Source organism: Idiotropiscis lumnitzeri, chromosome 17 (assembly GCF_059441095.1).
Source record: "Idiotropiscis lumnitzeri isolate Australia: NSW breed Sydney's pygmy pipehorse chromosome 17, RoL_Ilum_1.0, whole genome shotgun sequence".
Classification (NCBI taxonomy): domain Eukaryota; kingdom Metazoa; phylum Chordata; class Actinopteri; order Syngnathiformes; family Syngnathidae; genus Idiotropiscis; species Idiotropiscis lumnitzeri.
Genome location: NC_142407.1, coordinates 9389579 through 9405373, shown reverse-complemented (window position 1 = coordinate 9405373; position 15795 = coordinate 9389579). Strand labels below are relative to the sequence as shown.

The window sequence follows — 15795 nt, the reverse complement described above, 5'->3', positions numbered from 1 at the left end:
TGCTTTGTGCCTAGTTTGAGCAGCAACATTGGCTGTCGTTTTGATTTTATTACAGGGAAACACTGCAGCTTAATTAAAGTCCTTAAGTTAAAAAAAACAAAAAACAGGGACACTTCAACTAATTGCTGCAATCTGATTTACAATTATTACCAAATTGCGTCTTCCCACTTTCAAGATAAGTGGAACGGACCAAAGTATATGAGATGCAAATGAGAACTTTTTATCAACCACGGTTTGCCTTTATACCAAAGTCAAATAAGCTCAGCAGCTTTCGGCTACATACACCGTCTACATCTGGAGCGGAGAGCTCCTGCGTTCCGTCGATTAATTGAAAAATCCTACCTCCTTGTATTTCTCTCCTGTATACTGAACCCTTGGAAGCCTTTTTCTTTACACGTGCTTTTTGGGACAGTGGAGAGCAGGAATCCGCTGGGGATGAACGGCTGTGGACTGAATGAGAAAAAAAAAGAAAAATCAGATCATGATTAAAATACTTTTTTTTTTTTTTGGGTGTCTCGGCTACTTGCATCAGAAGTACGGAACGTTACGTAAAGTCGTCAAATGTGTTGTCACTTTACCAGGTGTTGTCGCACTGATGCTGTCTTCATTCTGTCCCTGGTTATGGAGGCAGCGCTGGGTGTGACTTTGGCACGGTAGCGGGCCGACCTCCGATGAGCCGAGATGCTGTTGGCTCGAGAGGCTGGACTGGGTGAGCGGTGCACTTGGCGCCTGCGGAACTGGCACTGGACCGCATGGTAACCTTCTGCTGTAAAGGCCACATGTCAGGGGACTTGGGACATTTTTTGTTGCAGTATAAATACATTTTAATGCCGTTCACAGGACAACAGCTACGCTCATTTTAATATAGACCAGGGGTGGGCAAACTTTTTGATTGACGGGCCACAATGGGTTCTAAAATTTGACAGAGGGGCCGGACCAGGAGCAGATGGATGGAGTGTTTTGGTAACCTCACCTCATCGGAGAAAAAAAAAAATACATTTCATTTTAAATGAAAGTGAACAAAAGCATTACAACAATTATAAATGTCTTTGAAAAACCACAGTAATTAGAAAATAAAACATTAATAACGTTTAATCATTGAATTTTTTTCAAGTTCGGCGGGCCGCATTAGAACGTTTAACGGGCCGCATTTGGCCCCCGGGCCGTAGTTTGCCCACCACAGACCTGCAAAACAACTACAAACACTGTAATATACTCGCCATACCTGTAGGGTCACTATAGCAACAAGCAAATATCTGATTTTCTCATCAAAAATTTCTTTCGAATTTATTTCAATGTCATATATTGGATTGAATATTTTACGCACGTCAGTTCAGTAACACTCAGGGACAAATGACTCTCTTTAGTAAATGTCCACTTTTTTCTGCAAGCAGCACAGCTTTAACAGGCGTGCGATGCACTATTGTGTCTTGGTTTGAATTCAGAAACTAAATAAGTCATCGCAACGTACCGCGCCATCTGATTTTCCTCTTGTTGGCGGCGCACGTCGTGGGATGCTTGCGTCTCCTCGTTGGGAGATGGAGTAAGCGTGGCGGTGGACTGGTGACTGTAAGAAGTGGCCGGGGAGGAGGCGTTGTTCCTGTGGCAGTTGATGCCTTCGCAGCCCTCCATCAGATATGTCCTCTCGGGGAGGGGGGGACACCACTCTTCATCTGAGCTACAAGGAAAAGGAAAAGTTATTCAGTCAGATGGGAAAATCGGTCGTTTCAAATTTGAATTTAGATCCATTCGAGTATTTCCTGAGTTACATTCCGTCTTGGCTTGAAGGGAGAAAAGTGAGTAAGACTCTGCGTTCTCTGTGGTGAAATTGTGGTTTAAAGACCAATAATGAATGATAGTTTTGCTGTGAGGTAAAAGCGGCAAGTAAGTTTTATTGCTTTTCTCCATTGGAAACAAGAGCAAAAGAAAACCACTGGTTCCAAGGTAATACAGATGTTGCCAGAGGCTTCAGGCCCATTTTCTGGAATTTGAAATAATGGTTCAGCTCTGAACAGAGGTGGGGAGATTTGCTAAAAATTGGACTCCAGCAAGGCTATTATTTCTTCATGAAAATATGACTCAAGTAAAAAGTGAAAAGGTCAAATATTTACTTGAGCACGAATAAATTGGTACACGGTGAAAAAAAAAACCTACTACCAACAAGTGAGTACTATCCGAGTTTTTATTTTCTTCATCACAGCCACATTCAATATAAAAACAAACAGAAATTTGCAACTATGCCCAAAAAAAAATCACTTTCACTTAAACATGAATAAATTAAATATTTATAAAATTATGTAATTAAGGCAGATTTGGACACAAGAAATGAATGGTTTTTTTTTTTGTTCAAAGTCATCAAACTGCAAAATAGGCTCACCAGGTAGAAAAACATATAAATTTTTTTTAAATTAAAATTAACATATGTAATCCAGGGGTAAATGCAATCTGTAATTCCGCTACGTAGCTAAAATGTAACAGCGTAAGAGTGACGTTTCATCCTCGTAAAAACACTTGAGTGTATTGCGTTAAGACAGTTTTTCCAGTTAATCAAGTATAGGTAATTGAGTAAATGTACCAAACGAGAGAGTGAGAGCCTGAACTACAAACAACAAATATATTCCATATTGTGGAAACACTCACCTGATTGTAATTTTTTTTAAAATTTATTTATTAAGCTAAATTGCCAAAGTGCGACTCACCCAATGTCCATGTCCTCATTCTCTGGAGGCTCCTCATCCTGCTCACACTGTTCCAACTCTCCAAGTGGGGGAGGTGGGGGCAATGTCTCCATCCATGTCAGAGATGGCGTCTTGACAGCCTTCCCCATGGCCTTCTGCTTCGGCTTACCTAGAAAATACGCAAGTTTAAAAATGTCAAGTTAGTTCCCAGGGGATCTCAATTAGTGGGTCCAACCCTAGCATGGTGCAAAGAAATTTCATTTAAAAAGCGATGTGCATGACAAATGCAAGTGTCTTTAGTCCTCACCATTGCAGCGATCTGGTTGAGCATACTGAGCTCCAGAGGGTCCCGGTTGGGTGATCCAGTGGCCATCGTCTTGTTGCTCGCCACCATGGGGCGGGCTTTGCATTTGGTTTGAGAAGGGCATGATGGAGGTGGAGGCATAGGGAGTGGTTGAGGTGTGCTGGGCGTAGGTGAAGCTGTGAAGATCCTCGTTTGTGGCATCAATAGTGCTGTAAATGGGACCCTCGGTGGAGCCGCTCATGCTGCATTTTTCCGTCTGATTCAGGTAGTTGGAGATGCCGGCTTCTACGCAGTGTGGGAAAATAGTAGAGGCTTACGACAGTATTTATGTACCATTTTTAAAAGACATTTAACCGGATGTATGTCTCATCAATAGTTCTTATATTCATCGAAAGACATTATGAGCGTTTCGTATAGAAATTCCCCATATGTATCTGAATTTACATGACACACCCGTGCTTTATATGACTCACGACTTACTCTTCCTCACCCGTACAAAAACGAGGACAGATGAGGAGGAGGAGGAGGCGTGGCGCGGTTCGTTACAGCGCAAAACAGAAAACGGAAAATGTGTCCATGCAACTGCATCTCTTACAGAAACACATTTTATTCAAACTCATACATGATGCATGAATTTACTACATTATGTTCACTTAAAACAGGTGTGGTCAAACTACGGCCTCGGGGACCATTTTAATCCGGCCCGCCAAACTTGAAAAAAATTTAATGAATAAACCTTGTTAATGTTTTATTTTCTAAATACTGTGGTTTTTCAAAGACATAGAAATTGTTGTTATGCTTTTGTTCACTTTTCATTTCAAATTAAATGTATTTATTTTCTCCGATGAGGTGAAGTTACCGAAACACTCCATCCATCTGCTACTGATTTGGCCACTCTGTCAAATTTTAGAACCCATTGTGCCCCGCCAATCAAAACGTTTGCCCACCCCTGATTTAAAACAAACTACTATGTAATGCAAAGCAGCTCTTTACTATCATCCAATCCAAACTACGGGTCACGGTGCAGCCTTTGATCTGATCATAGAAAAATGCGAGAGTACATGATAAGTAAACCAATGGACCAAATGGGGGCAATAAATATATTTTTGTGGCACAGACCCCAAAAAAAAAAAAGTTGCACGTGTGAACACAGCCTATGAAAGTGTGCAGCAGAAGCTGTTACAAAATCAAACCGACACATCGCTTTTGAATGTAAGCAGCTTTGTACCGTTGTAGTATCGCTCAGCTGTGTCATGACTGGTGGTGCAGCAGTTGACAGCCTCTTTACCACTGTGGACCAAGTTGGTGGTGGGCCAAGAGTCTGCCAGCCACGGGTAGTTGCCCATGTTGCCTCCCAGCACGCCCGGCCTACAGAGACATCACACACATTCTGGTGTTCATTTACAACACGGGGCGTGACACAACAACATCCACCACCGTCCAGATGGGAACAGAGCTGGAAAAAAAGCAGCGGGCACAACAAAGACAGCAGGAGAGCGAGTAGAAGTCAATTCTTGGGATGAGGTACGCTCTGCATGGGACAATTCGCCCGTAGGCACTCTGGATTTTTGGTTTTTAGCGATGGGTTTATGTCACGGACTAATACGGCTCGGGTTATTGTGGTGCATCTATCAAAAAGCAAAATAGCACCATTCGTCACAAGATCACTTAAGACAAGAATTGTACCATTAAAGCAAAATTCATACACGTCAATACTTGAGTTCATTATGGACTGACAATCTAATTATAGGGATGGGAAACTTAAATTCTGGGGGGACGCTTTTCAAACTTTTCATCAGTGCCACTAGGGACCACACACTTCCAAACCACATGTATAACAAAAAAGCAGTTTATATGGACAAATTACATGCACATGAGCAAAATATGAGTTTTATATATTTTTGGGAAAAAATAAATAAATAAAAAAAAATAAAATATATATATATATATATATATATATATATATTATATATTTTTATATATAATATATATATACGTATATTTTATATATATATATATATTTTTTTTTTGCAGAGCAAATAGGGCGACATAGGGCGCATCTAAATATTGAAACAAATAATTCAGTACACTAAATAAGATCAACTAAAATGCAGAAGAAGGTTTTACTTATCCACAAACCAAGCACCAAAAATGCACCGGAATGTGGCCCAAAACCTGTTGTATGCTCGATCACCTGTACAACAAAGAGAATATAACAAACAATAAATGCTCGATTTTTTTTTTTACCTTCCATTGTGTCCAGATCCCTCTCCATGAGGAAATCCAACTGCAGAAGAAAAAGAGAAAGACGCCAACTACACTACTGGACATTCACTTGTCAGTGTACATATATTTTCCTAAAACAACCTCGTTAATAATGAATACCGTATGTATATTTCATCGTGTGTGTTGCAACGATGCTAACCTGCTGCAGAGTAAGCAAAAGAAGCAGTGTAGTGGCTCAACTCCTTTCTCTTCTTGCGTCGGCAATAGATCCAGACGCTGAAGCCCATGAGGATGACCCAGCAGGCTCCGCCGATGCCTGCGATGAACGCCGGCTGCTTGACCACATCAGTGATCTGCTCGGCCAGACTCACGTTGGTCTCCCCGCTGTCGTCGCCAGTGTCGGTGGCGCCTGCCACAGAGGGCTGTTCAGCTGCCATCTCTGGGAGAAGCACATCACAGAAAAACAAGAGAAGTGAATGAACATGTACTTATTTTTATACTTCACCAAATCTTCTCGTATTAAATCGGGCCTGATCCAGGCCGTGGGCCATATGTTTGACACCCCTGCTGTAGAATGTTTCTATTTTCTACACTTTTGGACTCACTGATGAGGACAGGCAAAGGCTGACTGCGGGTGCCGACACCAGCACCAGTGACGGCTGCCACCTCCACCTGGTAGAGGACGCCGGGCATTAGGCCTTTCAACGCCGTGGACAAAGTGTGCCCTTCCACTGTCTTGTTGATGTAGTAGCGGGTCTGGTTGTTGTTGCCACTGCTCACACACCAAACCTGTTTAAATACAGAGACGGGAACATTTATTTTCTTTGATAAATTTTCAAGGCAATGGATGGCGACAAACACAAAGGGACAATTTCATGGACAAAGTTGTGTTTTTCTATGTACACTTATTTTCTGCCCAAAATGTTTATCTTGCCATTATGTAACACATGCACGTGTAACACATTCATTGTATTCAAAAGAATTTAAAAAAAAAACCACGACTGCGGCGCAATTGTATGTTATCACCTCGGCAGGAATGCAACCGATGATTGCCGGTTCACGAAATATCAGTCGGACCATTTTGTCTCATCTACTGGTCTGCTGCTTAATGTTAGGAGGGAGAAATGTAAACCAGTCTGGACAGGGGCTTATGAGGACCCGATTCGCTGCAGCCCAATATGTCACAGCAGAGAGGTTCTGCGTGTTTTTGTTTGTTTTTTTTGTCATGTTGTCACTGTGGTGTTGTCGTGTATTTGCGTGCAATCTGCACCGGTTTGCTACGGCGACGTCAGAAGTGTTTACCCTGTACTCTTGGATGATGCCGTTCTGCATGTCACTGGGTGGAGGCTCCCATGAGACAATGATGCTTGAGGTGTTGCTTTGCTTCACCGTTGCCACTGTCACAGCTCTTGGCGAGGCGCTAGGCACTAAAAAGGCAGGAGGAAAAAATTAACTCATTCGATCCATAAGACATACATATACGTTTTCAAAAACGTAGTCCCCGCCTCCCGAAGACGTATTTTTACGTCTTTGCCTTTTTTTTTTTTTTTGCACCATTACTCCTTGTTTTACAATGTTCTGTTGGCAAAATCAGTTAAAATCCAGAAAAACGCTGGAATTGAGGGGTTTCCTCTCGAGAAAATTTCTGAGATTAAATGAGTTAATAGCAAATGAAGCTGTAATATGAACAAATTGAGGCATACCGTGTGATTATAATATCAACTAAATCAAGACAAAAAGTAGAAGTGCATCTTATAAGGGTGGGTAACACGACTATCGGAATTTTGGATCAACCAATTTTAACTTGCGGGGCATGATATTCCTTTATTACCTTCTTCTGGAGTTCGAACCAATATTGTGTGACTGTCCTTCCCTTGAAACTCGTCAAAATAAGGTCGGATCTTTATTTCATACTCGGTTCCTTTAAGCAGGTTGGTAAGTACAGTGCTGCGCTCAGACGGGGAATTGATGTCTTGGAGAAGCCATGTTCCCCCACGGGGCCGGTAAAAGAGACGGTAGCCCTGCACGTACTGAGATTGACGATCAACCTGGAGGAAGAAATGATATGGAATCATGGAGGACCTTGCCGGGAATAACGAGAAAATAAATGAAGAGACTTACAGCCCAGGAGACTCGGACTGAGGATGTGGTGGGTCTGATGGGCTCTTGCAGTTGGACCGCCACCTCCCCCAGTTCTCTCTGCAACTGCCTGTGGTCCACTCCCTGACCGGTGGGACTCACATCTGAGCCAAACGCACATGCAAATCAAGATCACAGTTCGGTCGACTTCACAATTCACGTTGCGAGGCTCCTCGGACTGACCTTGTGTTCTGACAGGCTCCGAGATGGGGCTCGGGTCGCTCAGGCCATAAGCATTGACAGCTCGGACAATGAACAAGTAGATGGTGTTGGGAAGGAGGCCAGTGATTGTGTGCGTTTCCACCTTCACCATGTCAGCTACAGTTTGCCAAGTGCTGCCGGCTGACTGGCTGTAATAGATGATGACACAACAAATTATGTTTCGAATGTTTAACTGCACACAAGGATTAACGTGCCACCCGACGTGCACTTTTCTTGCGATTCGACGGAGCTGATGCCGTAGGATGTATTGCTATTGCATTTATATTAAAATGTCCACCCAGACAAATCATTGCTTAAGACTTGCATCGTGTGTGATGTAACGTTTCACTTGAGGCGTTGAGTATCAAAAATATTCAATTATTCAAGTCACAAATAGTTGCACGTTGCTTCTGTGAGTGCGCGTGTTTTGCAATATTAATTTGCCGAACCATTAAACAAGAAATGGGAAGATCTCTAGGCAATAGTTATTTTTGGCTCCCGCTATATCTGGTAAACCAGTGTTTCCAAACCATTATTGAGTCAAGGCACGCATTTTTCATGAGAAAAATGCCATGGTGCACAACAAAAACACAAAAAGTATGACAATTGGCTAGTGCTGTGAAATGATTAAACTTTTAACTAATTAATCACAAATAATCCGTAATTAATCGCCATTAATCGCAACTTTTCTCCCACAATTTTTTTGCGAAGCTTTTAAACTAGTGGTAACTTAAGCACAGTGTTTTGTTCTGAGATGATGTGCTAAAGATGTACTGTTAATATGGTACAATATTTGCAAATTATTTTTGAAGTAAATAAAACTGAGTTAACTGAGATAAAATAATTAATCGTGTGGATTTAAAAAAAATAATAATTTTGACAGCCCTACTATTGGTATATAGTAGTCTAAGTTTACTCAAATATGAGTGCTGGAGGTGATATACTCTCAGCAAGCCATAAATTATTCTATATGTTGCAGGCAAGCATAGTCGAATAAAGATCTGCATTAATAATACTTTTACTCCTCCACAACACCCTGGTTGGGAATCTGTGTGACAATAACAGATGCGACTAAAGCTGACCACTTGAGAGAAATTCCTGCATGCAAGAGATCCTACTTATGAGACAATTTGTTATTGCGGCGAATAATGTTAATGCGGCTTGTAAAGGACACGCTGTCGTTAAGAGGAAAGGCGACCTTGTCATTGGGCTGAGAGTCATTCTCCTCCAACCTTATACCCGCTTTCACTGGTCTCACCGTTTCTGCGTGACTTTATTATCACCTTGGCACGACTGAAGATTCACAAGGACCTTCCTATCCATTTGTTTGACACTTTTAGATGTATCCCCCAAGGGCACGGTTGGTCTTTGTGGTACAGTGCCAATTTTTTACAAAGAGGGAACATGACTTGTCATTTTTCATCTTGTGCCAGTGGTGAAATACTTCAAGAACTTTAAAAAAAAAAAACAAAAAAAAAAAACAGGCAAGGCAGTGAGTCTCTCAATAAGTGAGAAATATAAAAACACACAATATGTGGCTATTTGCTACATTCTGCTAACTGGTCCGGGCAGATTATTAAAATGCTAATTTTATACCTCTGTATAAGTCCGGTGTGGAAGTGTTTCAGTTTTGCACAAATGAGATCTGCCTGGACTGTTGTGGTTACGAATCAAAATCAGATGGGGGGGGGGGAAAACAACATCAGTGGTGGGTGGTCTGAGCCAGCCTTGACGCAAACAGTTCAAATGCATCCTCACAAGCTGGCGCTCAACGACGTCAACATATTTTCCGTTCTCTTGTTCTTGTTGGCTGGTTGGAGCCACACATGTATAATTAAAAAAAATCTTTACGTAATTGTAATTAGATAATTATTTATTGCAGAAAGCTCAAGATGTATGCGTGGGATGGTTTATATTGTATATTTGTGTATAGTATGGATGGCTTATATAATTGTGACGCATTCCACTCTGCCTGTACACAACTCAGGCAACTTCCACCATGGGAAATTGTTTATTATTATTATTATTATTAAGTAATTATATTATTAATTATTGGTTATTATTTTATTATTAAAATATTACTACTGTTATTATTAATTATCACAATGCTAAATGTAGCATTAATAAAGCCAACTATGTAATATTGCCAGTTCCACAAAGGCAATAGCTACGACTGTAAGAACAAAAGTACAGTCCACAATCTTCTTTGCAATTAAGGAACGACTTGAGAATTATGAATTAAAATCTAAATTGCAACTGCAATATTTCCAAAACGTAAGAGACAAAACATTCCCACCTGAGTGTGTTCTCACTTGGCGTTAGAGGTCGTTCTTATCAATTACGTTCACATTTAACTGACAGCACAAGTCAAAGCGTGAAAACATTTTTCATTGCTAAAAGTCACCTGAAGGCCTCAACAATGTAGGAGGTCACTGCAGCGCCTCCCTCATGAGCATTGGGTTGCCATGTCAGAGAGACACTGTTCTTGGACACGTCTGTGACGATGGGTTTGTGAGGCGGACCGGGCAACTGGAAAGGCTCGGCGGTCTGTGCAACTGACGAGTCGGCATTCTCTGGAAGCAAGAAGAGGCAGGTAAATAAAAGCATTGTGAGGACGAAACATTTGAAATCAACGCCGCATTGGCACTTTCACTTGAAGCACCGTTGTGTTGTCGCTGTAATTTGCACTCAATTGCTTCACTGCAGTCGCCGGAGTTGCTTGAATAAGCATGTGACGCACAGCATGTCGGGATAGTGGTGAGCACGTCTGCCTCATAGCTGCGGCACGTGTATTTAACTGAAATAATTCTTTTGCAAACGTATGGCAACTGCTGCGGGAATCTTCATTTTATTTAAACCTGAGCATTAATGAATTTACCAACAGCAACAAATCTCTCTTAAAATTTCCGTCGCCGTTTCCTTTAGATATTATTTTCATTTTCCTTTGGTTCTCCTTACTGCTGTGTTTATATATTTTTTTCTTTTTACTCATTGGATCCTCCTTTTTTAAAAATCTTTTTACTAAGATGTAACATCATCAGTGTATTAAATACATTATAAATTTCTTATCTCAATCCACATGCGACATGAAGGAGACATTTGCATATATTTAAAGCATTGCAGAGACAACCCACCTTTAACTGTGAGCACTCCACTCCAACTCGTCTCACCGCTAGAGCTGGCAGCCAGGCAAGTGTAAACGCCGGAGTCGGTTTCCTGGCAACAGAAAAAAAAAAGATGCGTGTGTCATCAGTTTAGTAAGAGACCGCGCTTTAGTGTATATGTACTCATTAGCAGTGATGTGACAAAATGACATATCTCTCCAGAGCAGAAAGCGTTGGGCTCCGTTGAGCTACGAGGAACTTGGCAGAACATCAAGCCCTAATTAACGGCCTAGCAGGTGACTGCGTTTTCATTGACGCTGGTTGAAAAGTTGAAGGCAGAAAAAAATAAATAAAATAAAAATACACATATAATATAGATATCTATATAACACAAAATTTGAAGCCGAGGTTAAAGTCAAGCTTCTGTCTTTTATGCTTCGCATCTCCAGTAATCCCTCGCTGCCAGAGCCGGAGATTTAAAAGAAGCATCAAAGACGGAATTTTAATGACCAGTTAGAACTCTAGAAATTTCTGAGGCACCTGTCTTTTAACCTAACAGCTACTTAGTATTCAGGACAGGACACACGCAAATAAAATTATGAAGTGCCCGATAAATCTACTCGCTGGTGCACACAAGCGCTGTGCAAGAGATTTTAGGCACAAGGCAGAAGATATACCGATCGTAAAACTGCCTACAAAAAGCAAAGATATTCGGTCTTACACAGATTCCCATTTGAAGTCGAAGAGATTGCTTCGGTTTAAAGCGGTGATATTATTCAGATATAGATTTGGCTGCGTATTTGTTTGTGGCAGTTTGTTGACAATAGACACAGGCAGTCGATGACACCAGGAGAGATACTGGGCTAAAAAGCATCAATAAAATGTCTGAGGTCACCTTGAATTCCGCAGGCACGTTCGTCGCTTTGGTGTTCCTCAAAAGTGGTAGCCTGTTGCTTGTCACAACCTTAAAAAAGTTGACAATGGTGTCTGCAATTCTATGAATGATCTGGACCAGTGGGGACTCCAACATTCAAAACTGCATCCATCCATCCAGTTTTTGATTCGGATGCTAATGTCAGCAAACTTCGAACATTTTAGCTCAATTACAACCTCACTTGCTTACTCATTTTTTATGAGCAATCCCAGTCTGCTTTCAACCCTGTAATTAGCGCCTACCTGCCAAGCGCCCCACCCTGCCACCTCTTCTTTCCACACGCCTACCATTAAAATCTGATGACTCTGGTCTAGTCAGCAATTTTCAACACCATTTCACGCAGATTAATTTCAGATCCAGTTTTTGCAATTCAAAAAATCCCCCATCCATCCCCGCTTCCTCTGGAGTACCCCAGGGCTCTTTCTCGGGCCCCTTCTTGATCTTTTCTACCAACTTGTCAACAAGGACAACACACACTTACACGTTAAAACATAATGGAGTAATGATCTAAAGAACTACGGCAGCGTACAGAGCATCCAGGTGAGAAAACATCAATTCATGGCACCGCCTGCACCAGAACCGAATTGCAGGCCGCAGACCTCCAGAATGGAGCTGATTGCACGTTTAACCATTTTCTCCAATTTGTGGAGGCCGGCTCATCATTAACACGGACAGAAGCATTAGTCACGCTTTGAAGGGCTTGTAAGCGTGCCTTGCAGGACAGGGAAAAGGTCTCACCCACAACATCCCCCTTTTGCCCTCACTCACTTTCTCCAGGCCGTAACCTTGGGGCAACTTGTGGGCAGGTTAATGATGTGTCCATCTGAGGGCGTACAAAGCAGGTCCCCAGATGGTGCCGTCTGATCGGTGGATGGGGAATTGGCATGAGAGGTGGGTGGGGTAAAGTACCGCAACACTTAACTATTAATCAAAGCCAGCGGCTCGGGTCCTGCGTGAACCAGATTGCTGAAAAATGGATGAGCTAAGAGGAAGAGATGAGACTATAATGGAGTGAGGCCAGAGAGATTACAGCAAGCTAAATGGAGAATCTGTTTTACATAGAGAGCTTTAGAAATATGTCCCAAAAACACGGATGTTGACTACTGCATTGAAAGTATGAGTTAAAATGCTATTAATGCAACGCTGGTATCTTGCAGGGTTAAGAAAGCACTTAAGTGTGTCAAAAGAAAAGCAAATGTCAAAGAAAATCGCAAAGACACCATATGGTAAAAGTCACGGGCGACTTCCACAAAGTGGATCGCATTGGCCCACGGGATGGATGTAGTCAATGCTTGCTAAGCCAGATGTGGCTAGTGGGCCGGTAGTTAGACACATGGTTTACCAGAATGGCTGCAAAAACCACACATTTAAATTTCATTCCAGGATATTTTGGATCCTTGTTTGGACATCGGCGGTATGAATGTCTGGCAACGATTCTACAGTAATGGTATCTCACAGCCAGCATCTGGGGAACAATCCCACCATCTGTTCTCAGACCAGGATCCAGATTCAATTGATTTATTTACATGTATTATTTCAGGATTAGATTGGATTTCTTAATGATGAATTAATTTATTTATTTTTTAAATCTCCCTCCATTCTGCTCCCCAAGAGGTAAAATGCATGCTCTATTGGGTTAAGGTCCGGGTTAAGGTGCTTGACTTGGCCAGTCTAAGACCTTCCACGTTCCCCCCTGAAGTCCTTTGTTGTGTTGGCAGTGTGTTTTGGATAAATACCGGAGTTACATCTTTAATTAAGACTTCAGGAGAAGAAAATATACGTGCCATACCACAAGGTGAAAACCACTCATCACCAAAAAGAAGGCAAGATTGGATTTTTCCAAGAGTTTACAGAGACTAGACACATAAACTCATAATGTCATGGCTTGGGCTGCTTCTGGAACGGGATTATTAGTCTTTATGGATATTGTAACTCATCATGACAACAGCAGAATGAATTCTGAAGTCGACAAAAGACTTTTGTCAGTCAATAATCAGAACATTCCATTCAAATTGATCAGGCGGACCTTGATCTAGTCAGTAATGGTTATATGAGGGCAAACCTGGAACAGATTAATGAAATAAATATTTAACTATTGAAAACATCATAACACCACGGGAATTGAACCCACATCTGGAACAGATTGGGATTGAATTTGGTGACACACTATCAATATCTATGGATGAGTTCGAAAATCACGATGACTAACAAGTTAAGTTGTGCTCACTCGTGATGGGAAAATGAAGCTTCAAATGTGCTTCATGAACCAGTTGTTATATTTTTGAGTCCTGTCGATGGCACTGTTGGTTTAAATAAAGGGTTTAAAAAATGGCAAGTCAGTGTGCTTTCAGCCCAACGTTGAACCGAGAGTGCCATCTACTGGAGTCCAAAAATACTACAACTGGTTCATGAAGCAGATTTGACGCTTCATTTATCACTAGCGCTCACTTTTAATTGCACAAGAAATAAAAATCGGCATAACACGCCGAAGCTCATCTCCGGCTCAATCTTCCATTCGGGTCTCAAATGTTCTGACGAACTGAGAATTTAATTACAAGTCACAATGATCGTTAGTCATTAAAAAGTCACAATCAATCAACTTCTGAGTCTCCTAAAGTCGCTGTAATGCTGCTGTGACCTCAGGTGATGCTTCTTAGCCAAGAGGGACTTATGAGCCAAATGGGTTTCATTAGCATGGAGTGCAAAAGTACAAACGATTGCTAATGGCCTTACATAATCATTATCATGACGATCAGGTCTCACGGTTATAATTTCGCCGCCTATTCAGTGACTTACAAAATGATGATTTGACATTTACAATGAATATAATCATTGTACAGAGAGCTGCAGGTACATTTAACGAGGAAAAAATATCTGTTGGCAATGGCGGTCGGCAACATTTGGAAGCAACGCTAATATAAAAACAACATACAGATTATTCATACCTGAAGATTGGTAATTTGGAAGGTGCCATTTTCCATCAGACTGATTCGATCGTCATTCGCAAGAATCCTCTGGCCGTCTTTCTCCCACTGAATACTGGGGATAGGGTTCCCCATGACGTGGCAGTGGAGTTGCGCGGTCGAACCTGGCGCATACGTATGATTTGCTGGTCCTTGCCGGATGATGGGGGGAACACGATCTGAAGGTGCTGAGGAATTTCAAAGATGAATGACAAAGTTGTTCAAGAACTACTTCAAAAGTCATTCAAGGACAGTTAGTAAGCAAACCATCTGGCTAGATTAATGTGATAGCCTTTGGTAAAGCTCCAACCCACTGGACTCGAATGCCAGTTGCACAGAAACGACGTTGACAGCCACATTTTATACAATCTGGCATTTTTCCAGATACATTTGAATTCCTTCGCTATGTAAGAAAATTTGCACCAACCATTCTGTTATAATGAATACAGAGCTATCACTTTTATCTGCTTGCTTGGGAGTGTTGAACAAGAGAGCCGGGATGAACGGCCGGTTTCAAGGGCCCTGAACACATCTTTGGTGACAAATGGTGGAAGGGGCGTCGTACTTTTTATGCTAATTTACATATTCATGTGTAAAGGTAATAATAATAATAATAATAATAATAAATGCATTTCAGTTTGAATGTTTTTTTTTGTTTTGTTTTTTTTTTGTCGAATTGGCCGCCAACCAATCCAGGATTTTTCTGGAACCAACTCAAAATGTGAAAATTCCATCAAGAGTGGTGCCGGACTAAAGCCCGATTTGAGGGGAGCTAGCATATGTTGCAGCTGGGTTATTTGCATAGTGCCTTCACCACTTGTCTGCTTTGATTACATCAGATAACCCCTGAGGTCTGCTCATTTGGGGGAGGGGTATTTTAATTTGAGACAGATTTGAAGGATGTTTGACTTAACATCAGCGTACATCGAAAGGAGATTAAGCATTATGCCTCCAGCGCAGCGGGTGATGTTTACAGTGTCAATCCAAAATTGTAATCTAAAAACCAGTGGGGGGGAAAAAAATCCCATGTATTAATGGAGTAATTTGTCGTATCTTAATGTCATTAAGTATTGATCCAGTTCAATTGTGAAATTTATCTGTAAACCTTGGAAGTAGAAGTAAAACATGTTGGCGCCAACTTCATTCCCCAAATCGATTGAAACAATCAAACAAATCTGCTTCTTGGGAACAAACTATCTCTCTACCAATTGAAAAGAGGATTTGTGCTTCTCAGTACACTTGGCAG

General features: G+C 41.5%; 1 protein-coding gene across 6 annotated transcripts in view; it reads right to left on the bottom strand.

The window, feature by feature from the left end:
- Positions 1–15795, bottom strand: part of robo3 (roundabout, axon guidance receptor, homolog 3 (Drosophila)) — a 91671-nt gene that overhangs the window by 3972 nt on the left and 71904 nt on the right. For 4 of the 6 annotated variants that reach the window (XM_088280370.1, XM_088280372.1, XM_088280373.1 and 1 more), the window contains 16 exons: positions 14532–14737; positions 10683–10764; positions 9953–10121; positions 7531–7697; positions 7330–7451; positions 7040–7256; positions 6511–6635; positions 5814–5997; positions 5408–5647; positions 5230–5269; positions 4211–4350; positions 2986–3267; positions 2700–2847; positions 1472–1678; positions 579–766; positions 343–450 (listed from right to left, as the gene is read on the bottom strand). In XM_088280370.1, coding sequence (XP_088136496.1) covers positions 343–450; positions 579–766; positions 1472–1678; positions 2700–2847; positions 2986–3267; positions 4211–4350; positions 5230–5269; positions 5408–5647; positions 5814–5997; positions 6511–6635; positions 7040–7256; positions 7330–7451; positions 7531–7697; positions 9953–10121; positions 10683–10764; positions 14532–14737 — 2625 coding nt within the window. The remainder of the gene's footprint in view (positions 1–342; positions 451–578; positions 767–1471; positions 1679–2699; positions 2848–2985; positions 3268–4210; positions 4351–5229; positions 5270–5407; positions 5648–5813; positions 5998–6510; positions 6636–7039; positions 7257–7329; positions 7452–7530; positions 7698–9952; positions 10122–10682; positions 10765–14531; positions 14738–15795) is intronic. The other 2 variants (XM_088280371.1, XM_088280375.1) reach the window with 1 other exon arrangement.